General features: G+C 40.3%; 1 protein-coding gene across 1 annotated transcript; it reads right to left on the bottom strand.

Annotated features, from left to right (window-relative positions):
• Positions 1 to 20,832: 20,832 nt before the first annotated feature.
• Positions 20,833 to 25,514, bottom strand: LOC117426235 (retinol dehydrogenase 14-like). The gene is made up of 4 exons (XM_034043629.3): positions 25,144 to 25,514; positions 24,021 to 24,263; positions 23,077 to 23,379; positions 20,833 to 22,788 (listed from the first exon to the last, which is right to left on the bottom strand). Exons 1-4 carry the CDS (start codon positions 25,262 to 25,264, stop codon positions 22,529 to 22,531), a joined length of 927 nt encoding a protein of 308 aa, XP_033899520.3. The 5' UTR covers positions 25,265 to 25,514; the 3' UTR covers positions 20,833 to 22,528.
• Positions 25,515 to 25,519: the final 5 nt, after the last annotated feature.

The following is a 25,519-nucleotide window of genomic DNA, read 5'->3' as shown; positions in this document are numbered from 1 at the left end:
GGTTAGGATTCCCATCAAAATATAAAACTGTGTTTTATTTTTCTATGTTTTTTTTTATCTACAAAGGGTTGAGGTCTCCACCTGCTGGTGAAAATATAAACAGTTTTTTAATAATGTTTCAATGCAGCAGTATCAGTCATGCATATAACTACAGGCTACAGCGTTCAATCTAAAGGCAAATGGCAACTGGTTCATCAATAACCAGCAGCCAGAGAAACTAAACTGAAATATAGAAGAAGGAGGTAAGAAAAGAGTTACTGGAGCTGGGAAGTGGCAGATACCAAATCAAATCCTAAACAGATGAAGTCAAAGCATTGTTCTGCGTTTCATACAACGCATGCATAGTCTGGTGTTTGTTTGATTCTTACAAGCTCAATGGAAGGGAACTTTGCCTTTTGGTGATGAGGTTACATGAGTCAATATCAACTACGCACGGGAAAGGCTGTCAAATAGCAGTCCTTTCAAGTGAGATTTCACTGCCATTGAGGTTCAAATTCAATGATATTTTAAACCCTTACTTTAAGAAAGAAAACATGCCAGTACTTCAAATATACTTTCAATGCCATGAATGAAAAAAACACACATTATATATATAAAAAATATACAAACTTGAAATATGTTTGTTCTCTGATGCTTTGAAATTCCAAAATCTCTGCAGGGTATTGCTTTTCTATAAAATACGCTTTTTGAAGCAGAATATGAGGAGTTATTTATTTAGTACAAAGAGGTCGGAAGCTTTCAGAACTGTGTGAAAGTGTGAGATGGAGGTATCATTGAGTAATGTACTGTGAAATGATTTAATAACATCAACAATATCACGCTATGTAAGGGCTGTCTGGAGACTATAGACATGGACTGCTTCTGAGTTGTGTTTGTATAACTCTCCTGCACATAAGCAATACAAGGAACTAAACAGGGTTTAAACTGGTTTCTGAGGGGGAAATAATATGTTTCCACAGATTGGTGTCTTTGTAACAATCTCACTCCAGCTGTACAGTACAGGGCACTGTATTAATAAGCAGTCAATCAGGACCAGACCTCAGAACTCAGCAGATAGTGTCATGTTATAGTGGGATGAGTCTAGCTGTACAGTATAGGGCACTGTATTAATAAGCAGTCAGTCAGGACCAGACCTCAGAACTCAGCAGACAGTGTCATGTTATAGTGGGATGAGTCTAGCTGTACAGTATAGGGCACTGTATTAATAAGCAGTCACACTGCTTGTGTTGCATATCATTGCAATGCACAGCAACACAAAGCTGAGGCACTCAGTTAGCTGGAATTATGTGCTCTGTTTCCAAGCCCCATTGCTTTACCCCATTCTGTTTCACTGCTGTGTCATTAGACACGCTGAAGGACTCACCTCTTACAGATGGTCAGGTATGCCTTGTGTGTTTTATGTGTGGAAGGCTTGACACACCTTCAATTGATAAGAGGCAGCTCTGTGCAAATACACAGAATCCGTCTGGCAGCGGGGGGCCTCATAAAGAGAACAAAGAACATCTCACAAGCCAATAAAAACACCTTTTTAACTCAGTTTGCTGCAAATTAAATTTATGTCTCTGTGAAAAGGCGACCCATCTACAAGATTTATAAGCGTACTGTAAGTGCAACTAAAAGATTTTAAGGGGAACATGAGTGTAATTTATATTATGGCACCTGTTCCTTACAGCTATTCAAGAAGGGATGTGTTCCCTTGACTGACACTAGCACGTTCTACAAATGCCTTATTGGAGGAGTTACTTGAATGTGCTGCACTCTGTTTGTGCCATTAAATACATTGCCCTGGAACACTGCCAGCATTCCACTACTAAACAGTCCAGAACTGCTTCTGTAAAACTGACCTCAAGCCAAACCAGGACGATGCAGGGAAGGGAGACCAATATTAGGCTTTTAATACTCAAGGCACCTGAGTCAGGCAAGGGCAGGATGCTGCAGTGAAAAAAGAAACATCTGAAATGTGCCCAAACAAAAAAGCAAGGCAAAGTGCAGTTAGACAAGACTGAGATAGACAAGAAACTCTTTTAAATATGTGTCAGAGGATCAGGATATTACTTAAGCACTGAACAGACTCCTCTTTTGTTATCACTTTGTACAAATGCGTGTTGTTTCCCTTGGGCTAACAAAAAAAAAGTATTGGGTATAGTACACTAACGAGTCTGAAAAAAGGTTTTTACTACATGTAAACTGCCCCCCATCTCCTTCCTCACAGCGTATACTGTTGTGATTTTATTTGGAGGCACAGAATCTGCTCCCTTGCCTGTTCCCCAGAGAAACAGATATGCAAATGGGTAACTGAAATACAAGTTTCATTGATTCAATTCACTCACAGCTGTAGGATAGTTAGCAAATATTATTATTCCCACAGCCCCTCGGAAACATGATTATTGCTCGTTAAAAATGTATTTAACACAGTAGAAAACAAGAACACAATTTTATTTACATAAGTCTCCTTTAGTGGCCCTATTCACAAAACATTTTCTGTAACAAATAAACTAAATGTGATAAACTGAACCCTAATGTGTGTTCTGTGAATTCTTCCACCTCATGTAGGATGTGTAGGTAACACATTAAAAATAGGCTTGAAAAGCACTTTTTGATAACCTTGTTGTTTGCAATCCAATCCCTGTGAAGCTCATGCAACATGAACATTAGACATGACTATCTTTGTGTTGAATATACTGTATATTCACACACAGTAATTGAGGCCTGTGTGCAAACCACTGGGTACAAATATCATGTTATTTTAAATGCAATATTTCTTGACAGCCTTGCTTGTAAACACAGTCCATTCATTAAAGGTAATTGGCACTTATACAAGTGATTAGACTTAGGGTATTAGAAGTGAACACGTAAGTGCTATTGACTTTTCATTTACGAGAGCATTATTTAATCTGCAGCGCCGTCGTGACTTCATTGGGTAAACAGATTCCTGTTTTAGCGAAGGGATTACGTGAATTGAGCCCTTACCAGATTGCCTCCTTGCATCCTACTGAACAATTATCTTAACATTCCCGACATGAAATCACTTTAATTAAGAAATGAATAAGGTGCCAGATTGGACCTGATTTCTTTTGACACTTTGTGTTTGTTTGTTTTTAGGTCCGAGGGATTACCTTTCAATGCTCTCGTGCTCACTGTCCTTTCCAGACTCTACCTGCATTTAATGATGAGCTCGATATTGCATGAGTTACACTAGCAATCTCCTTTCTAAATCTAGCAACAGTAAATCATAAAGAAAATCTAAAATAGACAAGGTTTATATAGGAACAAGGTTGGGTGTATTCCCCATATGAATACATATCTATCAATATATCTATGGATATAAATATTGATACATACATATACATATACATATACATATATACACATGTTAGTGAAGAAACATATTCATGTAAAGATGTTTTCTTACAGGATAAACATGAAACATGTGTTTTAAGGATCTTTCCAAATCCTTTTGTCCACAAGAACAATTGATTAAAGACCCTCCTGGTTAAAATGAGATGAATACTGCGGATATGAACCCACATCACAAAACTACCCCACATTCAGGCACATTCTGAGAGCCTGAGCTATTTCCTTGTGGAAATGCTGTCTATGTGCTCAAGAGTGGGGAGCGTACTTTAGAGAACATCATGTGAAGGGTCAGTCCTGTAAGCCTGGCAGACTAGTGCTCATGCATTTCATGGTACAACAGGGAGCCTGGAGAAATCATTTCAGCTGCCAGCTCATGTGCTGTGTGTTACATAAAGAACTCAGGACCTTGATGGCTCTCCAGAATCTCAGAAGGTTTGACGAACTCCAAACTGACAGGGTACCCAAATTGACATGGAACTGTTTTGACAGGTGACAGTTTTTTTTTAACTCATCTCATCTCGGCTCTTTTAAAACTGTTTCAAAGGTGAAATAAATTATTTTTAAAAAGCTGAACATTTCCCCGTACTGTCAGCATAAAATGATTCTGCAAAAAAAAAAAAATGTATGGGATTCTAGCAGAATTCCCGGGGATTTACTGAGCCAGTAAGACAGACGTCCTCCATGTAAGAAAAGCATGCTTTCCTGATGATGGAATCTCTGGTGACCAATGTTAAGTCGATTACATCTCAATGCCAGCTTCTGGACCCTCTATGACCTACAACAGCAGTCATGCTACATTGCCCATCATTTGGTGCCCACCTAATTTGTAAAATGAACATAGTTTACTATAGTGAGACATTTCTAAAAACAGCAACTAAAAAAAAAAAAAACATTGTATCACTCTCACTATGTTAAAAAAAAGAAAATCTCTAGAACGCTCCTTCTTAAATAAAAAAAAAAGACCTCATCCAGTATCCACAGTTAAATCTCATCCGTAGCCATCGCCATGTGCTTTCAATTATTATTCTATAATAACCCTTGAAGGATAACCTTTAATGGCCAGTTAAATATTGTGGAAGGTCACATAACCTTATCTGTAGAGATTTCTTTTTTTTTATGGGTGCTGTAAAACTGAACTGACTGTACCGCTGTTACAGCACTGAGTGAAGAGATCAGGAGCTGTTTAACTGAGCACAGAGATCACAGCCTCTTCTTTAAAACAGACATTACACACAATGTGAGCTCCAAGCCCCTCGCCTGCCAGGCTGCCCTTCCTGAGGCCTTGATGACAGAGTCTCACCAGGCACGGGGGAAGAACCCTACACCAGCTCTCTGCTAAGACATGCAATTTGAACAAATGGTGCCCCTCTGTTTATTAAGGGAGAACCATTCTTCTCCCTGTTCAGGCTGTGTAAACGAGATGTGTTCGTTACAGTCCTGGAAGGGAATTGAAGCGCACAGTCTCTGGAACATCCTGACTTCCAGCTGCAATGCCTTCTTCAGTGGATTGAGTTCAGCTGTTCTGTAGAACTGCTTTCAAGCTTTCAAGGACCACTTTCAAGCACGCAGTGGAAGGAAGTCCACCCTCGATCAGGTATGGGTGCTATGGCAGTAATAAGACAGACCGCTGTTGCTGTCATTAATTCACACTGCTGGGAGCCCTGTCTTTGTATTCTAGCTGTGCTGCAATAAATCAGAGGGGTTTGATATCTTGTATCACGTTGTTTCTGATTTCCTGGTTTCATTACAGTCCATTGTAAGGATCTAATTGATATCCACCCAGCTGTGACACTAGAACGAGAAATAAAAGCATTCTGCTTTTTAATTTCATTTTTGTTTAACCAAATAGAAATCCCGACTGCCATTGAACACATGCTATAAAAAAACAGAAATGATGAATTTCATTTTAACCACGGCAATAAATCAGTTTCTCTCTGGCCAAATGAAGAGATCTAACAAATTAGCTAACGCACAGAAACCGAAAAATTTGCATTCCATTTCTTGGTCCAATGAACCTGAGTTTAATTACATTCACATGGATCTGTTTTAATTACCTTCACACGGATCTGTTTTAATTACCTTCACACGGATCTGTTTTAATTACCTTCACATGGATCTGTTTTAATTACCTTCACATGAATCTGTTTTAATTAATTCACATGGATCTGTTTTAATTAACTTCACATGGATCTGTTTTAATTACCTTCACATGGATCTGTTTTCATTACCTTCACATGGATCTGTTTTAATTAATTCACATGGATCTGTTTTAATTACCTTCACATGGATCTGTTTTAATTAATTCACATAGATCTGTTTTAATTAATTCACACAGTTCTGTTTTAATTACCTTCACATGGATCTGTTTTAATTAATTCACATGGATATGTTTTAATTAATTCATATGGATCTGTTTTAATTACCTTCACATGGATCTGTTTTAATTACCTTCACATGGATCTATTTTAATTAATTCACATGGATCTGTTTTCATTACCTTCACATGGATCTGTTTTAATACCTTCACACTGATCTTGTCAAGATTGTTTGAGTAATCTGCATTTGTTATAAATACAGTAAAAATGGGAATGGAAAAGCTGGACTGTCCTGGTAAAGCATCACAGATGATGGAAGACACTCAATCTGTTCAGAGAGAATCATACTGCACTGGACTTTACCGTGCTGTCATTGCAATTCCTCTCACCTCTTATTGGTCCTTCTCGGCTCCGCACCCAGATCAAGTTATTAGCTCCAAATAATCTGTGAGCCGCCTTCCTCGAGGTCAGCTGTCACTGTGATGAATGGGAGGCTCCCATCAACTAAGAGAATAGGCCAAGCACCTTCATACTTCAGTAAGTTCTCACTTGAGCAACATATTTACAAGCACTCCTGGTGGCATCCTGAGATCCTCTTGAGCCACGGCACCAGGGAAATCAATGCAAGGCTCGGGATGTCAGGGCACTGCTGTGATATCGATACAATAAATCATGCTATATACTGTAGGGATTATTCTGGGAAATTGGGTTTCATGCCAACTAGACCAGGGCTGTGCGTGTGCGTGTGTGTAAGACAGTAAACTGTCTGTGTTCCACTATATCCTTGGCTATCTGAAAGGGCTCTTTTCTATCAGCACTCTGTCCCTCATTCTTTATTCCCCTCCTGAAATAGAGGTAGATGTGCCTGTCTGAATTAGAGTGCTGGAGAGTGACAGTGCGGCTCAGTGAGCATGGCCCCTAACAGTGAGCGAGAAGTCAGATTATCTAGAGGCCTGAGACATCTCAAACAATGTGTGTGGATGGAATATTATATTGAGACCCATGCAAACCTACACCAACCTTGCTCTCATGAATGTCAGAAGCACAAGTGTCTCTAAACACACAGCCAGTACACTGCAATTACACACACGGTTACTTGGTAATTACATTGTAAAGAAATACACAGCCGCATGTGTAAATGCATAAACTGCTGAAAATCTCCACCCTGTGATCAGTTGCATTTGGACTCAGGTAGACAAGCCTCTGTGTAATTACTGTGTTACTACATTGTAATTAAGAGACACGTACTGTAGGGGTGTAATCTGTATATACTCTATAAGTAATTTATACCAATGGAAGGCACAAAGGGACAATCTTTCAGAACCTAAAAGCAAAAACCTTACAGAAAAGTCCCAAGAAAACATTGGGGTATCATTGTAATAAGTGTATTAAGCTGGGAGCACTGAGTGAGTATTGATGGTCTGCAAATGCATTTTCAGATGCTTGTGGCTATTAAAGTGTAGCTGTTGACCTGGTACAGAGATGGTCTGTGGTCAGAAGAGGATCAATTTCCTGCATGTGTGCACTGCGTCTACCTGAGAGGATCCGGTTCCTGCATGTGTGCACTGCGTATACCTGAGAAGATCCATTTCCTGCATGTGTGCACTGCGTATACCTGAGAGGATCCAGTTCCTGCATGTGTGCACTGCGTCTACCTGAGAGGATCCGGTTCCTGCACGTGTGCACTGCGTATACCTGAGAGGACCCATTTCCTGCACGTGTGCACTGCGTATACCTGAGAGGACCCATTTCCTGCACGTGTGCACTGTGTATACCTGAGAGGATCCGGTTCCTGCACGTGTGCACTGCATATACCTGAGAGGATCCGGTTCCTGCACGTGTGCACTGCGTATACCTGAGAGGATCTGGTTCCTGCACGTGTGCACTGCGTATACCTGAGAGGATCCGGTTCCTGCACGTGTGCACTGCGTATACCTGAGAGGATCCGGTTCCTGCACGTGTGCACTGCGTATACCTGAGAGGATCCGGTTCCTGCACGTGTGCACTGCGTATACCTGAGAGGATCCGGTTCCTGCATGTGTGCACTGCGTATACCTGAGAGGATCCGGTTCCTGCATGTTAGAAACACATTTTCTTTGCAGCTATTGCTAGTAGAGAGGCAACATACATATGAAGATAGTTCTGTAATGCTCGAATATTCTTAATGAAGAAAAGGAGCCAAGATTGATTTTGAAAAAAAAATCAATCCATTCGACTTGGTGTATTGAAAAATCAATCCATTCGACTTGGTGTACAAAGCGAACTGATTTAAACTGAGGGTTTGTGTGTCAACAGTCAGCCACACATATCGACAAAGTGTTGACCTCAGTTTCAACAGAATCCATAACACCTTGAGTGCTATTTGTCTTCATGTTTTCTTTTGCAACCAACTTTTTACACTGCCTTACCCTTCTTCTCTCTGAACAATCACATTCCCAGCACGTGTTGTCAGTGTATTATTCAGAGGGGGGGAAAGGAGGAAGGTGAAAGCCTGGATTGATTCCTGTAGCAGCTAATTAGATCAGGGGGGTCCCAACATGAATCTCGCCTTCAGACATGCAGAAGCACTCAGCAGTCTTGCCAGGTTGCTCCTCTGTTCCTTATACAGCACCGTTTCATTGTGAACCTCTTTAACACCCTGTTCACACTACCTACACATTACGTCATCAGCAAGCATTGAAACCAAGTGATTTCCATTCACGTTCAGGATCTCTAAAATGGAATGGCCGCCCATTATAGTGTATAGATTTCACTACAGCCTTCAAAACTCCCAGACAGCTGACCGATCGATGTGTCTTGTGGCAATCATTGTCTGAGCAAGCCTCCTCTCGGATGGTCTTCCGTTCTCTCTAGGTGGGCATCCCATGTTTGCTCCACATGGCCGCAAGCAGCACTGCAATACCAGGTAGCTCGGACTGGGAAAGGCACGCTCTGTCGAAGGGATAATGATCCAAAAACAAGACCGCGTTCCAGCTTCCCCCAAGTAGCAGCACAACAACGTCAAGGTGTTTAAGAAAGACAGAGGAGTTTAATGCAGAAGAGGCATTTGAGGACATGAGCATTTGTTTATGGATCAAAGAGAGCAAAACACAGTAAATGCATGACAAGTGAATCCGGTCTGGAACAAGGATACGGCTTACGGCTTCATACACAGTGGAGTGCATCTCATGAATTCGTGACTGCTGAAATAAAACATGGGTAAGATCATAACTAATTAAACTACATATGGAACCCCTTCGCTTCTCAACTGCATTACTTAAAGTTAGCATCTTCCCATTAAGTTTGTAGATAAAATAGACTCAAGGCAAAACAGTGGAAGCCATAATAAGGGCAGTGCTACATGGTTTGAAGGAATTTCAGGGTATTATTGAGATACCAGTGGGTAGCATTTAGAGTGTTTTACTATCCGCCCATCTCTATTGAGGACTAAACATTTTATAGTCCTGCATATTACTTTCAGCATTAATAGGTGAAATGTGTGCCAGGAGGTGTAGCTATAAAACTGCAGGCTAAAGAATTTGAAGATCTAATTAAATCTGATTTTTTCAAATAAATTCTGTATGTCTATCTTTCTCTTGGGAGCGAGAGAATAAATAATGCAGCTTCACTCAGACGATCAGTTGTCTAGCAGGTATATCACCACTTGCTGGGAGAATTAGAGGATAATTAATCCTCGCTAGATTTATGCTCAGGAAAGCAGGTACACCGGCATTAGAATGTGTAATTTTAATCCCCAAGAGAACTGTATAATCGAAGCCGGCTGAATTAATGCTGTGCATTTCCTGGGGCTGTAATTTATACATTTACAAGAGCTTAATAATATTTGCTAACGATAAAATAAATTATTGGCATTGTACACATTCAAATCAAATGTTTGTTTTTTTTGGAAGTCGTATTTTATTATGCTTCAGTGACACTGATTTACCTTACCTTGGAAGCTAACCAGGATACAAACAGCCGTACATCATTTAGAAACGTACACTTTATATTGTACTAGCTTTTATTAAAGCAGCATTACCAGGCAGAACACACAGCCCGCTCTGACTAGATTAAGTCCAGACCGCTCAAAGTGTTTGGCAGCTGATATTGGACCACGCTGTTTACCAGAATGAAAAGCACTGCAAGACAAACATGCCACAGCTTTGTAAAGATTAATACAAGCAAATATAAGAACATAAGAAATCCTTTCAGCCCTACCAGAGATTGAACATGCTGATCCTCAGCTTACTGGGAACACTACAACTCTTCAGAGGTGAAACGCAATGGAAAATCACCCATCTCCACCAGACATCACTACTGCATTAACCTTGCCATCGAGGACTGGCAAATATTGTTTTAAACTCTAAGAAAAAGTTAAAAAGATAACACACAGATAAGCAAAAGCTAATCTTCACATGCTATTGTCAAGACAGAGCCAATGGAAGAAAAACAGCTGTTTATAAACGTACAGCGAAACCTCTGCTATCAAAATCAAGTCCAGTAAGGTCAAGCTCAAAAAGATGGCGGTCAGTTTGGAAGGTTTTGGACTTCCAGTATGTAGACAAAATGATATAAATAGTTCAGTTTTCATTATTCGATCCATGTAGTCAAAATCTAATTAGTTCTCTTCTGATTTTGAATTTAAAAAGCTAATTAGCATATTTTAAGCCGTCTCTATAGAAGGCCTAATATGCACAATGCTTCCAGACATTAATCTTGGTGTGTGTAGTTGCAACTAATCCACTCTAATGGAGACGTGGCTTATGCTGTGTGTAGTGAAATGCAACAGAGAGCTGAAAGTAGTTTGCTTATATACTCTGTAAATGCTCATGTAAAGACTCCTAAAATGACATTGAGTCTCATCTTCTACCTCTTCTGTCCAAATCCATTAATGGAATGATCTGTTGATACCCTAATGTTAATGCACTGTAACTTCACATGTTATATCTGCTACATCAAAACCCAATCCTGAAGTCCAACTGATCACCCCCATGCTTATTGAAGCCTGCCAATTGATTACAGATTTCATGATCATAATAACGTAGCTATCCCTTAAAAGACTGACTTGTAAATGTTTCTTGTTTATTTGATATTTCTAATGATTTTTACACACACTGAACAGTGCACAGCTGATAAACAGACACAGACCTGAAACTATAATAAGTGGTGTCCCTATAATTTACTCCTCAGACGATTGTACAATGACTTGTGTGGTAAAACACCAGAACATGAAATATTAATGAATAAATAATAGCATGCATTAATCTGCAACGACTGCAGTTATTTGACCTCTGTTAACCTCCTCTATAAATGCAAATGATATGAATGGTTTTGATCACCTTCATGAGCTGCTGCATTTACGCATTTTGATGAACTCAGTTATGGTTTTGCAGTTGTTAGTGCTATCAAGCAGTTCAATTCTCATTGTATACAGTGCTAATTTATCAATGTAATTATTTACGTTCAAAGTCCATTTCAAAATCGACTTGGTTTGCCTCATTTTCATGCACAGATGTGCTTGTATTAATCTGCAGATTATCTGTAATTGCATAACATAAATTTTCAAAGTAATTATATTCCAGTTCATATTTTCTTTCTCATCAGTTTTGGGTTTTAAATAATGTGACTGGCTTTGCAAGTCTGCTTCCTGTTATACACGAATTCCATTTGCATATGAGATAAGAACCTTTCTTTACAGATGTGTGCTTATGTATTATTATAATCATTTATGCCTCTATTGTACAATTTACAACACAACTTACATGCTAGCTGTTCATATTTCCTGTAGGCTTTCTACACTGCAGTGGTCATCACTGCTGACTGTTTGGCGTAATATTTAAGGCAAGATGTACAAAGCTACCCCTTTAAAAGAAGCCATCTCTTTGTTTAAGTGACTTGTACCAGATTTCTGCCTCTGTACAAGTTTATAATTTACAGCAACTGTAAGCAATTAGTGTCTTTAAAAACGAGTTACATTAGCTTACAAAGAACCACATTTATCAACAGCATGTAGAGCAATGTGAGGCAGAATCTCTGTTACCATTAAGATGAATGTATTCCTGACACGTGGAAATATCACTAACATTTAGTAATTACCATGTAGGGTACATCATTATTCATGGGCACAAGAACATCCGTATAATACATTAATCAATGTAATTTTAGTTACAGTACATATCATTTCATTCATGTAGTTTAGTTAACAACTATTTCTCTTAATCCCTGCATAACATCTATTTCTCTTAATCCCTGCACTGCCTTAGGGAACATGAAGTCTTGTGCTTCATTTACAAGGACACAAATATCTAATGTTAACTTCTAAATACCACAAAGTACCTGTCTTCATAGCAATGTCGTATCTGTACAAAGAAGTGTTTTGAATTGTCTCAGTGGTTCATGTTTGGCTTTTGTCTAAAGATCACCTCGCTTTGTAAGTGTTCAGATGTATCACTGCTTTAATATCAGTCCATAACTGATATCATATCTTACAGGCCATTGCATCGAATGTGTTTACAAGTATTCGTTACAGTCGTCTGGAAACAATCATAAAAACTGAAACCTTCATCTTAAAGTAATTGAAAACAATCTTTCAATATTGAACTCTTTTTTCCCTTCATGTAATTCTCATACACTCTGGCTGAGTTGTGGTTTCTAGAGGTTGCTTCTGAAATGCAATCCTTTTTGTGTCTTTAATTACTGTGTATTTACATAGTAGCTACTTAGTAAATGCATGTGTAACTACACATAAGTACAATGTTATTATGCATAGTTAATAATGTACTTAACATGTACATATTTCTGCACAATATATGTAAGTACACAATTGTATAATAAAAGGGCTAGGGTTAGGATTTGGGTTAATATCATGCAACCAAATGTACACATTAAGCACATTGTAACTCTGCATAATAACATTATAATGATGTGTCAGTACACAAGTATTTACCAAGTAATTACTGTAAATACACAGTAATTAGAGATGCTTAATGTAAAGTGCTAGAATGTTTGTTTGGTCTTTTTTACACCTAACAAATTGCATGTGAACAGGGACTGGGGACTGGGATGTAATGTATATAAAGTATCCTCCAGGATTGGATTGTGTCCTCCAGGATTGGATTGTATGCTCCAGGATTGGATTGTGTCCTCCAGGATTGGATTGTATCCTCCAGGATTGGATGGTGTTCTCCAGGATTGGATTGTGTCCTCCAGGATTGGATTGTATCATCCAGGATTGGATTTTATGCTCCAGGATTGGATTGTGTCCTCCAGGATTGGATTGTGTCCTCCAGGATTGGATTGTGTCCTCCAGGATTGGATGGTGTCCTCCAGGATTGGATGGTATGCTCCAGGATTGGATTGTGTCCTCCAGGATTGGATTGTGTCCTCCAGGATTGGATGGTGTCCTCCAGGATTGGATGGTATGCTCCAGGATTGGATTGTGTCCTCCAGGATTGGATTGTGTCCTCCAGGATTGGATTGTATGCTCCAGGATTGGATTGTATGCTCCAGGATTGGATTGTGTCCTCCAGGATTGGATTGTATGCTCCAGGATTGGATTGTGTCCTCCAGGATTGGATTGTGTCCTCCAGGATTGGATTGTATGCTCCAGGATTGGATTGTATGCTCCAGGATTGGATTGTGTCCTCCAGGATTGGATTGTATCCTCCAGGATTGGATTGTGTCCTCCAGGATTGGATTGTATGCTCCAGGATTGGATTGTGTCCTCCAGGATTGGATTGTATGCTACAGGATTGGATTGTACACAAACTCTTCTCACAAAGCTCACTTGGCAAACTTTTTCATTACAGCATCAGAATGATTTCCCTGACAACACAGCACGACTTTCAATAACCTTACAAGAACAAAAATGGAAATTAAGAAGCCGTAAGCAAAGCTTTGGGACGTTTAATTAAATAAATGCCACTCAGTTGTAATAATCTGTTGCTCAAAGGATAAACGAAATGATATTTCTGTGATGAATACAGAGACTCCACAGGAATGAACTCCCAGTACAAATATGAATATTACCCTTTTACTGACTCATTTTGTGTTCTACAACTGTTACTAATGTACAAGGCTCTGTTCAAAAGGGGTTTGTTACACTTTTAAAGGAACATATCATTTTTGCTTTAAAGTAGTACTTTCTAAAATGCCATCTGTGCTTCCTATATACCTTGTGCACGAAACTGAACCCTGAACCTGAATTTCCAACTATGCCGAATCAGGCATGAAAGCTTTTTCTATGAACACTGCATTGAAACCAGTCCTCGAAAGCTAGCAAGTGAGAAAGAGAGACCGTCCAGGCTGATCCCACACCCAGTTCCCAACAGACAGATATTAGAATGCCTAGTCTTATGTCTTTCATGTGTCAGGTCCCAAGGGGTTGAATAATTATTGGAATATAATACAGCTGTCCCATCATTCAAACATATGCTTATCTATATATCTGTATTTATTATAAATAAACAATTTAAATATCACAAAGCAGGAGCACATGTTGTATGGACTTACAGGCTTTCATAAATAATATTTTTGTTGCAGAGAAATGGCTGGAACTTTATAAGTTCTTGGATCAAATGGAATTAGCACCTGTCATTCAGGCTTGATGCAGCAGAAGTCTAGAGCATCTTACAGGTTGCTCGTAATGGCAAAATAACGTATGCTGAGGCTGATTACCTGAACAGGCACTTGATGTGACAGTAAAAGTCTCTTACAGGACAGTCCCAGTCATTAAATGTGACGTGAATAGTCTGACACGTGGAATCCAAAAAAAGAAAGAGTCCCTGAAGATCCACTAACTAAATGCAAAACCCTTTTAAAATGTATACTGTCTAAAGTCAGAAAAAGAAGAATGTTTTTCCTGTTAATCACGAGAATGACTGTGACAGCACTTCTGCTCCTGATGTATATACCAGCACAACGATCTTGGGATTACTGGACAAGGTTGGTTACTTTCTTGTCACCGTGTGTACATTTCATCAGCCCTGCGTCTTTGTTGTATAAACTGTCGAAACTCGTTGCATCGGACGTAATTTTTTTACAGCTTGTCACCCACAAAGACAGCATGCCTGTCTGATTGATTAGCAGAGGAAAATCATTAAAGGGCTTCAAAAGTTTTTTTTAAAATTTAATTTATTCATATATTTTGTTTCTCAGCTAAAATTGATTTCTCGATTGAAGTTTTGAAGAAGGTTTGTTTCAGATGTCCATTGCAGCAGTAGTTAATCTGAATTCCATTAAAAACCCATTGTATGGGTAGATTGTGCCATTGTGCTGTGACAGCGATCTCACCAGAGTCTGATTAGCACCAGGAGTGCTGATGACTGCACTTGTAGCAGAACAATGAGGAGACTGTCTAGCTGTAGAAGCAGCTCCTGCCTCCTAAATGGACACGCTCTGCAGTAAAGGAGACACAATGATTCTGACGATCATTTCTTGAACCACCTCAGTTCAGAAACTCACCTTCAGAATCAGGTAAGAAATAAAATATTGGGAAGACGTCGAGGAAATACAGTATCTTTAACATGCCATTAGAATGGAACATTTGGAGTATTAAATGACATGCTGAAAATTCATAATGAACGCAGTTCCAAAAGAAAACACAAGGTCTCAGCTTTATCTGAATCACTGCATATGGAGTACTTGGATTGTAAATTTCACTTGCACTGTATGATAGCAGATATTACAGGTTAACCATTCCCTACGTGTCTCTAATGACTGTGTATTTACATAGTAGTTACTTAGCAAGTGCATGTGTACTTACACATAATTACAATGCTGTTATGCATAGTTACAATGCACTTCATGTGTTTAGTGACCGCTAGCTCCACACTGTTTTTGGCAGCAGTGTGGGTGTTTTGCAGCTGCAAATCCCTTTGCACGTATCCTTACATCAGACCCTAAGTGTGTTACACCTTCTGTTGAAATTGAAATTCAGCACAGTTTACTGCATTTTTAAACAAAATGAATGTATTAATGTTTTAAAAAAAGGCTGAAAGACTGGTTTAAAATAAACAAACATCCATGAACCCATTTTATTTGGACAGCCATCAGAAGAAAAAAACACATTCCAGCGCGGCAAAATGATTTCATTAATATTCATTCACGTTACTGCAATTTGAAAAGGGCAAGGAGTTTGCATTTAGATTTCAATCCGTTTCCCTCGGGTGCAACTCATTCCTGCTTTGAAATTGATAGTCTCTTATGAACACTGATAGAAACAGGAATCTCCTGTTGTACTGAGAATGCACAGTAACTTCTTTAATTACACTAAGCTAACCTTCAGAATATACAAATAGGAATTATGAATTATTCTTGTTTAAATGTAAAGGGATATTTTCTTTCTGCCTCAGGGCCCAGTGTTTAAATTGCGTTATCTGAGACTGTGACAATATAGATTTCAATTTTTTTAATTTAGTAGACGCCTTTATCCAAGGTGACTTACAGAGACTAGGGTGTGTGAACTATGCATCAGCTGCAGAGTCATTCACAATTACGTCTCACCTGAAAGACAGAGCACAAGGAGGTTAAGTGACTTGCTCAGGGTCACACAATGACCCTGAGGTGGGATTTGAACCAGATATCTCCTGGTTACAAGCCCCTAGTCTTTAACCACTGGACCACACAGCCTCAGATTTTAATTTTGTCCTGCTCGCTAGATCTATCAATTTCTTTCTTATTTCGTCTGCTGTTCTTTGCTACAGTGTTTACTGCATCAGTGATCATCTGCAACTTTTTTTTCTTCCTGACTTTCTTTTTAAAACAATTGCTTTCGTTTGTAACCCCGCCACTGTGTATTTACCTAATTGGTCACTGCACCTTAAAATTGATTACAGAGTTATTGATTTCACTTATCGTAAAAGAGTGATCTCAAGCAACAGCACTTGTGAAGTGCTTTATGAAACTCACGCGGTGAAGACCTCTGTGATGTTGCAACCTCATCGCAACTACATGGCAATCACAGGACTTTTATGAAACGGGCCCCGGTTTTCAGACATGTGTTTGACTGCTCGATTTATACTTACCTGTTTGTTGGCTATTACTCTAGCCTGTGATGTCTCCATTTGAGCTTCATTCCAGGTGCGTTGTAGATAACGACCAAGGCATGGAGGCTTAGCTTGTATCCAGTTTATTTGTTGTTGGGATACAGAAGCCCTAATCTATTTTAGTTTAGCCTGTCCCCTGGAGAGCTAGCACTGGATACAACTCATTGCTTCAGAATCAGTGTTGGTTATAAGCCTAAGAAATTAGCTTTACAGAGAGGGAGCCTCGCCACACTACAAAGAGCTCTGTAGGAACTTTCCAATAGTTGCCAGTTCTTATGAAGTCTATATTGTGCTGGAATCCAAATGGAAATGATATTCTACTACTGTGATGTAGATGGGCGATTACCTTGGGAGATGTGTGGTCTGTATACTGTAACAATCTTATAGTTGTGTTGCATGTAAAATAAATGTTTAATGGGTGAATAATCGTGACACAATACAGTACCCATGTTGGTTTGCTGCATTCCAACATCCCATTTCCCTGCCACTTTTTATATTCCATGATTAGTCGAAGAACTGTAATGCAAACACGCGCACGCAACAATGTGACATCCAGAGCACAACAGCATCCAATGCAGGCAAGCGGCTAGGGATGCTGGGTAATAACATGTATTTTAGAGAAGAAGAAAAAAACTGTGTCACTTCTAAGAGCAGAAGCATAAGCAGTGACATGTTTTAATTATTTTACTGTGCTTGGAGGGAGAAACGAATTATAGGTGAACATAAGGTAATCTTAAATACAATATTTTCATTGCTAACAAAAATGACTTGCTCTGACATTGAATCAAGTGCAATACTGCCCTCTGGTGTTCAGAAGTGGCATCCACACTAATTCCAGGTGTTTAATCATAGCAAGGGCTGCAGCATCCTCATTCCAACAATCCCTGTGAAAATCGAGCATTTATTGAAAAAGAATGTGTTTGAAAACCCCCACGTTAAATCAAATCGACCCAACAGGCTCTGCTTCCAATGGGTAGACAGGAGAGCACTCACCTACAAGGATACGGGACCCAACAGTCTCTGCTTCCAATGGGTAGACAGGAGAGCACTCACCTGCAAGGATACGGGACCCAACAGTCTCTGCTTCCAATGGGTAGACAGGAGAGCACTCACTTGCAAGGATACGGGACCCAACAGTCTCTGCTTCCAATGGGTAGACAGGAGAGCACTCACCTGCAAGGATACGGGACCCAACAGTCTCTGCTTCCAATGGGTAGACAGGAGAGCACTCACCTGCAAGGATACGGGACCCAACAGTCTCTGCTTCCAATGGGTAGACAGGAGAGCACTCACTTGCAAGGATACGGGACCCAACAGTCTCTGCTTCCAATGTTACTTTAGCCAGTTCTTTGCACTAACAGGCACCAATTTCAATACATTCTGTCCATTTTGTTTTCTTCTCTAATGTAGGCCAAACCCAAACCCATTTCCTTATTAAACAGGCAACTCAGCATCAAACTATGAGCAGCACCAACAACAAAAAACAACGTGTATGGAATGCATGACCTCATCATGGAATGCATGACCTCATCATGGAATGCAGTTTGAAAACGAGTGGCCTTGATGAGTCTCAGACAGCAACAAGACTAGTTTATTATCACTAGATTACATTTCTTGTATTACCTGTCTGCTTTCATTAGATCCAACTGATTCCCAAGGACAGGATATAATATAAAAGAACATTTAGAGATAAATGGAAGAATAAATGGATTTCCTTTAGTAAGGCATCAGTACTGAGTAACGTTAAACAAATGACAACTGTTTTAATGCACCACACCTGTTAACAATTATAATGCATTTTCCATTTACAGCTATCATACAATCTTATATATATTTCAGAGCACGACAATCTCACTAGAGGGTTTGCCAGTTGGAAGGACTGAGCTTGCTTTAATTGCAAACCATTTGCTGTGGTGCTGCAGCGACAGCGTCCCAGTATGCAAACATAAACTGAAATCCAATTTGGTTTCTTCCGTAGATGTGTAATACAATTGATTTCCAGAGAGGTGAAGTTGTTAGTCTATTATCTGGCAGGCAGGTCTGTGTCTGAATGAAAAACCCATCATGCAACTCAAATATTTGATGAAAATCAATCAAACACAATGCTTGGAGTGATTTACATCCATCTCCAGGAAGCTTCTGGGTTTATACAGTGTGATTAAAAGGATTCTAATCTGTATTCCCACAGAGAGGCGCCGAGGCAGAGAGTCTGCTTCACTAGATAGCTATAGCAGTTACATTGTATCAGAACACAATCGGAACTGCACGCATACCAACGTCTTTAATTTCAGTGCCGTTCAAACTAGCTGAAGCCAGAATGCTAATCCCTTTCCTACAAAAAAAAAAAAATATATTACTGAATCTTGGACTTTGGAGGTTACCTGTATAAAGACGTGACCAATCTGAAGTTCATTTTAAAGATTAGCCACCGAGTCATCTCTCAAGTGTGGACAAGATATATTAGGTTTCTTTTTGCCTTGGCACCCTTTTTATAATACTGAAATTGTACAAAAAAACTAAAAAAAAGTCCTGAAGAAACTTTCCGCACATCATGGCTTCTTATGTCCCGAGCAGATGAACAGGATCCTCAAACGACTGTGATGTAGGGATGCTGAAGTCACTTGTTTAAACTGAACCTCATTGAAAAGCAAATACTGGGACGAGCCTGAGCCTGGAGTCACTGTTTATTCCGATCTTCCTTTGACTTGGAACCCAAGCCAGGAAGGGCCCAGCGCTGTTTTACTAAAACTGCAAGGCCAAACGGAATCTGCAATCTGTCTTTCAATAGGGACCTGGCTCAGTATCAGACCTGACGGAACGCTTTCTCCCTTTAGCCGAGGCGCTCGGGTGGTTTGTCTGCACACTGTTTTAAATGACTTCTTTTTATCAGACCTTTCATGTGCATTATTTGGATCTTAATCACATTTGTGTAACCTTGACCTGTAAAATTGTAGCTGCTCCGAGATATAGACTGTGGCTGGTAACACTGTTGCACATCACCGACTTCTCAACCAGCATGCACATTCTTTCATTACAATAGAGCCTGGGGTGCTTCAATCCTCCAGTCACATCAACATAGTGCTTGAGTGCCCCCCAGTGGACTCAGTTAATGGTTCAGGCAAGCTTTAATTACAACTGAAAGCTAGCTTCAAGCAGTGTGTACAATGGAAGCTGTGCAGGACTCAAGCACATGTACAAAGTCCATGGAGTCTCATGTGATGATCTAAACAGTGGCCAGTCCTAAATTGGATTTATAATCTGATTTTCCAAGGACCACGTTTCCTTCTATTTTTATTATAGTAGTCATGTTCATAAGTGGGTTGATAAATCATACCAGTTAAAGAGTGGCTGTATTTAGACCCCACTGCTGTTTAGATCACTCAAACACACCCCAGTATGCTACTTTGTAACACTGTTGTGGAAGCAGCACTCCAAGCAGAGCACTGGAATTCAGCAGCTGAAGACAACAACACAGCTTTAAAATTACATAGAGCACAAGACAGCAGTTTCACAAGGGGAGAGAAAACCAGTCACTTTAAACCTTGAGAAGCTTCATAAAGACACTCTGAGACAACATGTTGTGAAATGACATGACACAGCCCTGAGTCTGTGCCAAGTAATCATTGCAGACACAACTGGAGGGCTGCCAGTGCCCTTTTCAATACAGCGTGGGCACGCCCAGGTATCACTTTCTCTACGGCTCAGCTACAAGCTGAGGCCATATAGTCTGTCTCTGTGATCCTCGTGATCTGTTTACTGAAAACATTCAGACAAGACGGTATCCACAGGTGCCTCCTGGAACAAGGAGACTCATTCGCAACTCACCACCATCTGTCACACACACTGCTGGCACTAGACATGGAAACACTCAGCATTTTCTCTGAACTGATCGGATTGACTTGACAGAGCTGTTAATGAACAAATGATTGCTGTTGCAGCAAAGTAGAGTGGGTAGAATATCCTCTCTCTCAACACATAGTTCCTCTTAAAGTTTGATACTCTAGTCCCAATTTAATAAATACATACTTAATAGTGTAAAGGATATGTATGTATAAATAGATGTGACAAACAACTGCTGCTAATACTAGGTTAAAGCCCCACATTCTACTTGTATATACAACAGACCACGCACAATATCAGTTTTAAACCTGAGAAATAATTTTTTTATTTCATACAAGTCATATTGTGTGCGCTTATACATAGAATTATATAAAATAACAAAAATAAAAAGAGAAAAATGCATAACTCACAACATATACTGGCATTTTAAAACATTTTCACTTCACATGCATTCGAATGTACATTATATATGGATCCCACTGCAGCTGTAGTTAGCAATTTCTTTTTTGGTAGTTTCTCTGTAACAAAATACAAAGTTGGTGCTATATCTGAGACACTGTGGATTTGCAAGCAAGGAATACTGTAGCAGAACAGCCACTCATTCAAGTAAGGAATACTATAGGAGAAGAGACACGGACACTATTATAAAGAGCACAGAGGTCATACTGCAATATAGATTCAATTACAGTACATTCTGGTGGGTTGGAAATAACCTGAGAATGTCTTACTGTGGTGCAGGACCCCCTCCTACAGTAATGTATCATACTGTACCCACGCCAAGAACTCACTCTGCTATTGTTATACAGCAGGAACAGTCCAGAAATACATTAAACAGTATTGCTACAGGCTGGAATAGTTCCTTTGCATTTTAGTGTAAAGAACAAGAACTTTACAGCCTGAGAATCGATAAGAAATGCAGACTCCGAGCCGGGACTCCTCTACATTCATCCAGGCTGAGAATCAATAAGAAATGCAGACTCCGAGCCGGGACTCCTCTACATTCATCCAGGCTGAGAATCAATAAGAAATGCAGACTCCGAGCCGGGACTCCTCTACATTCATCCAGGCTGAGAATCAATAAGAAATGCAGACTCCGAGCCGGGACTCCTCTACATTCATCCAGGCTGAGAATCAATAAGAAATGCAGACTCCGAGCCGGGACTCCTCTACATCCATCCAGGCTGAGAATCAATAAGAAATGCAGACTCTGAGCCGGGACTCCTCTACATTCATCCAGGCTGAGAATCAATAAGAAATGCAGACTCCGAGCCGGGACTCCTCTACATTCATCCAGGCTGAGAATCAATAAGAAATGCAGACCCCGAGCCGGGACTCCTCTACATTCATCCAGGCTGAGAATCAATAAGAAATGCAGACCCCGAGCCGGGACTCCTCTACATTCATCCAGGCTGAGAATCAATAAGAAATGCAGACTCCGAGCCGGGACTCCTCTACATTCATCCAGGCTGAGAATCAATAAGAAATGCAGACTCCGAGCCGGGACTCCTCTACATTCATCCAGGCTGAGAATCAATAAGAAATGCAGACCCCGAGCCGGGACTCCTCTACATCCATCCAGGCTGAGAATCAATAAGAAATGCAGACTCTGAGCCGGGACTCCTCTACATTCATCCAGGCTGAGAATCAATAAGAAATGCAGACTCCGAGCCGGGACTCCTCTACATTCATCCAGGCTGAGAATCAATAAGAAATGCAGACTCTGAGCCGGGACTCCTCTACATTCATCCAGGCTTTAGCAAACCCAGTGCATTCATTTTCACTTTGATCTGCGTCAACACAGGAACATTCAAGTAAATTTAAACTGCAGTTTAACAGAATGAAGCGTTTCAACCTGTGCGTTTCCCGTGAGTGTAAACCACTGATGGCAATGAAACCCAGGTAGTTATTCACTTAAGACCATGTCCCATTGACTTCAGTGGTTTGAACTCCAATCTTTAATCATCACAGTCACCAAATCAAACCGCGGTTCTGTCAGGTGAGGTTTACCATCCTCTCACTTGCTTCCCACAGTTTTTTAGCAGCCCCCTCATCCTCCGCGAAGGGGTGGAGTTTGGCGGGCTGGCAGTCGAAAAAAAACTTTCCGTTGTGCTGTAGGACTTCATCTGCTACAGCACAATGAATGACAGTCTGAGCAGCAGCTTCACAGGGCACGGAAAACAAGACCATGACCAACCAGAGGAGCATGCGGAACACTGTGGAGAAGTGGGACGTCCAGTTACTGTGAACAAACCCTGCCATTCAAAAGGAAGGAGCTGCAATTAAAAGCATGTTTTCTGATCAACAGGCATTAAGCATAGAGGATGTTACTATTTTAAGATTCTTATTCTAAGGGCTGCACATTTGTAAATCTGATTAGTTTTTTTTCTCCCTGATCTTAATTCTTTAACTGAGAGATTGTTTTGAAGGAAGTAGGAACTATCATCTGTTAAAACGATACATTTCATTGCAATGACGATGTCATGGAAAGTACAACACTTTTTTTTTATAATCTGGACATGGGAATTAACAAACAAACGAACCTGGGTGTACAGAATATGCAGTCACTCCTTTCCCTTCCATCATCCTGGCCAGTTCCTGAGTGAAGTAGATGTTGGCCAGCTTGCTGCGGCAGTAGGTGAAGAAAGGCACGATGTTGTAGTTCAGGTCCTGGAAGTCCAGTTTCTGGTACTTGTACATAGAGGAGGTGAGGCTGATGACACGGCTCGGGGCCGACTCCTTCAAGCGGCCCAACAGGAGATTGGTGAGCAGAAAGTGACCCAGGTGGTTGAAGCCAAAACACATGCTGAAGCCATCGTCTGTCCAGTCCAGGACACATGGCATTCCTGGACGAGGGGACAGGGGGAAGAGCATGTCTCTACTGTGCGCATATCAATAGATTTACTCTAAAGCATATGGGCTATATTCACAAAACAAGTTTGCACCATTTATCTGTGAAGCAAAATTAAATCAAACGGATACAAAGCTAGCAAGAAGCAACACAAGTGAATGTTGCAGCTCCTGATTCCACTAACCCAGTCATTTGTTGGAAGCTTTGTAACATAAACGCTTTGTTTCTTTTGAGAAAAGGACAGGGGTGGAAAGAATCAGGGCCGAGGTCAATGATTTGTGAACATGGGCCGTGATGTGTCTGAACAGATCAGTCACTGCTAATATATACTCAGAATGCAACACTCAAAATCAAGCTTTAACTTACTGAGGCTATTACTCAACTCGTTAGGTTTCCATACACACACAGCAATTCAATGTAGAATTCACAGAGGGAGGCTGCTTTTGTTTTCTCTCTGTTTTTCTATCTTTCCGAATTTAACACCAAGTTAGCTATGGGAATCCAGAGTCATCAGAAAGCCATGCCATCCTTAGATGGCCGGAGCCCTAACTGTACTTTCATTTACTTACACTACGTTCTATAAGATGGTAGCTATGGGCGATGTGAAATTCAATGCACTGAGCGCCAGTCTCTCACCAGCGTTATTGATCAACACATCCAGCCGCTTCTCTCTCTTCAGCAGTGCCTCACTGAAGTCTCGGATGGACTGCAGGTTCGCCAGGTCCAGCTCCATGTGCTGCACGTTCATGCTGCAGCTCGCTCTCCTAATCTCCCTCACAGCCTCTTCGGCTTTCCCAGCGTCTCGACAGGCAATAATCACCCGGGCTCCTCTCACAGCCAGACCGATCGCGGTCTCCTTCCCAATCCCACAATGTCCTCCTGGGGTTGGAGAAGAGAAAAAAAACAAAACACCTGATTTAAATGTGAGGCAGTGCTGTGGGATGCACTGCTGTTAGGGATACTGGCTGTATCGGGATCGGGGTGACTGATTTATGTAAATCTGGTAGGGTCAAAACCGGGATATAACAAAATAAATAACTGATAAGACTAATTAAACCATTCAAATATAGTCTACAATAAGCACGTACGACTGTGTTAATCACTTTATAAGAATAATGTTCTTGATTACCATAGTGCGTTGTTTTGTTTTATTTTTATTTAATGTTGTTTTCACTGCAGGTGCCATAAGCTAAAACTAGCGGTTGTTTACGTTATTTTGACAAAAGTTATTGTGTGTTCCGCTACAGGAAGTGGCTGAAAACCGCGACTTTTGAAAGATTTTGAGCAAAATGACGGGACACCGGGTCCTTTGATGGAAAACCGGGACAGTCCCGGCTAAACGCCAAACGTCTGGTCAACCTAAAATCTGTGCTTTCCATCACATGACTGATAAATACAATGTACTAGTCTAAACAAGCCGGATGTAGGAGGAGTAACACACAGCACGCAATCAAACAGCACTGCATTTGGAAGGGTAGCAGGCCTCGTATTATATTGTAGCTACAGATCGTGTTGTGTCAAGATCTTATAGACATAACCTTGTCGTCATAGTGATTTTTTTTTAGCATCCCTGTAAACTACTTGATAGCTTTAGTGAAATGACGTTTATCTGTGTAATAAATATATACACTATTATTTACAGTCGTCACGTGACACGTCCTTCTCACTGTACCCGTGTACCTAAACTCCTATTTTCAACATGCAATTGAAAGTAATCGGTCTTCCCGTATATATTTTAATAAAAAAAACAGTTGCCCACCTGTGATAAGTACTGTCTTGCCATGTAGTCTTTTTGTATCGAGGCAGAATCGTCTCTTCTTTGTCCATTTCAAAAGCAGAAAACAAACCAAGGATGCAACCACAGTGCCCAGAACATACATTTCACAATGCTGCTGTTAAACACAGGCGACAGTAATTCAAACGAATACTAAGCTAAGGCTATATTGTGCAAGCCGTATGATTTGCACTTGTCATGAAACTACCACCACCGGCAATACATAATGTATTATTTTTTAACTAAGTACCAACAAGTCTATTGTGCACAGTTCAATCTAGTACGCACGCGCAAAAATAAATCTGACCTGACTGACAATGATAAGCACGCGAGACCAGAAAAACAACGTGAATACAAACTA

The sequence above is a fragment of the Acipenser ruthenus genome, chromosome 21, assembly GCF_902713425.1.
Source record: "Acipenser ruthenus chromosome 21, fAciRut3.2 maternal haplotype, whole genome shotgun sequence".
NCBI classification, from domain to species: domain Eukaryota; kingdom Metazoa; phylum Chordata; class Actinopteri; order Acipenseriformes; family Acipenseridae; genus Acipenser; species Acipenser ruthenus.
This window is presented reverse-complemented; position numbering and strand designations above follow the sequence as displayed.

What these genes read in the sequence shown, in the direction of transcription:
- LOC117426235 (XM_034043629.3), bottom strand. Translation starts at nt 25,264, where the DNA reads ATGTATGTTCTGGGCACTGTGGTTGCATCCTTGGTTTGTTTTCTGCTT. An exon ending in TGTGTTGATCAATAACGCTG is followed by an intron (nt 23,380 to 24,020) that starts GTGAGAGACTGG and finishes CCCCTCGTCCAG; the next exon opens with GAATGCCATGTGTCCTGGAC. An exon ending in TGCATATTCTGTACACCCAG is followed by an intron (nt 22,789 to 23,076) that starts GTTCGTTTGTTT and finishes TTTGAATGGCAG; the next exon opens with GGTTTGTTCACAGTAACTGG.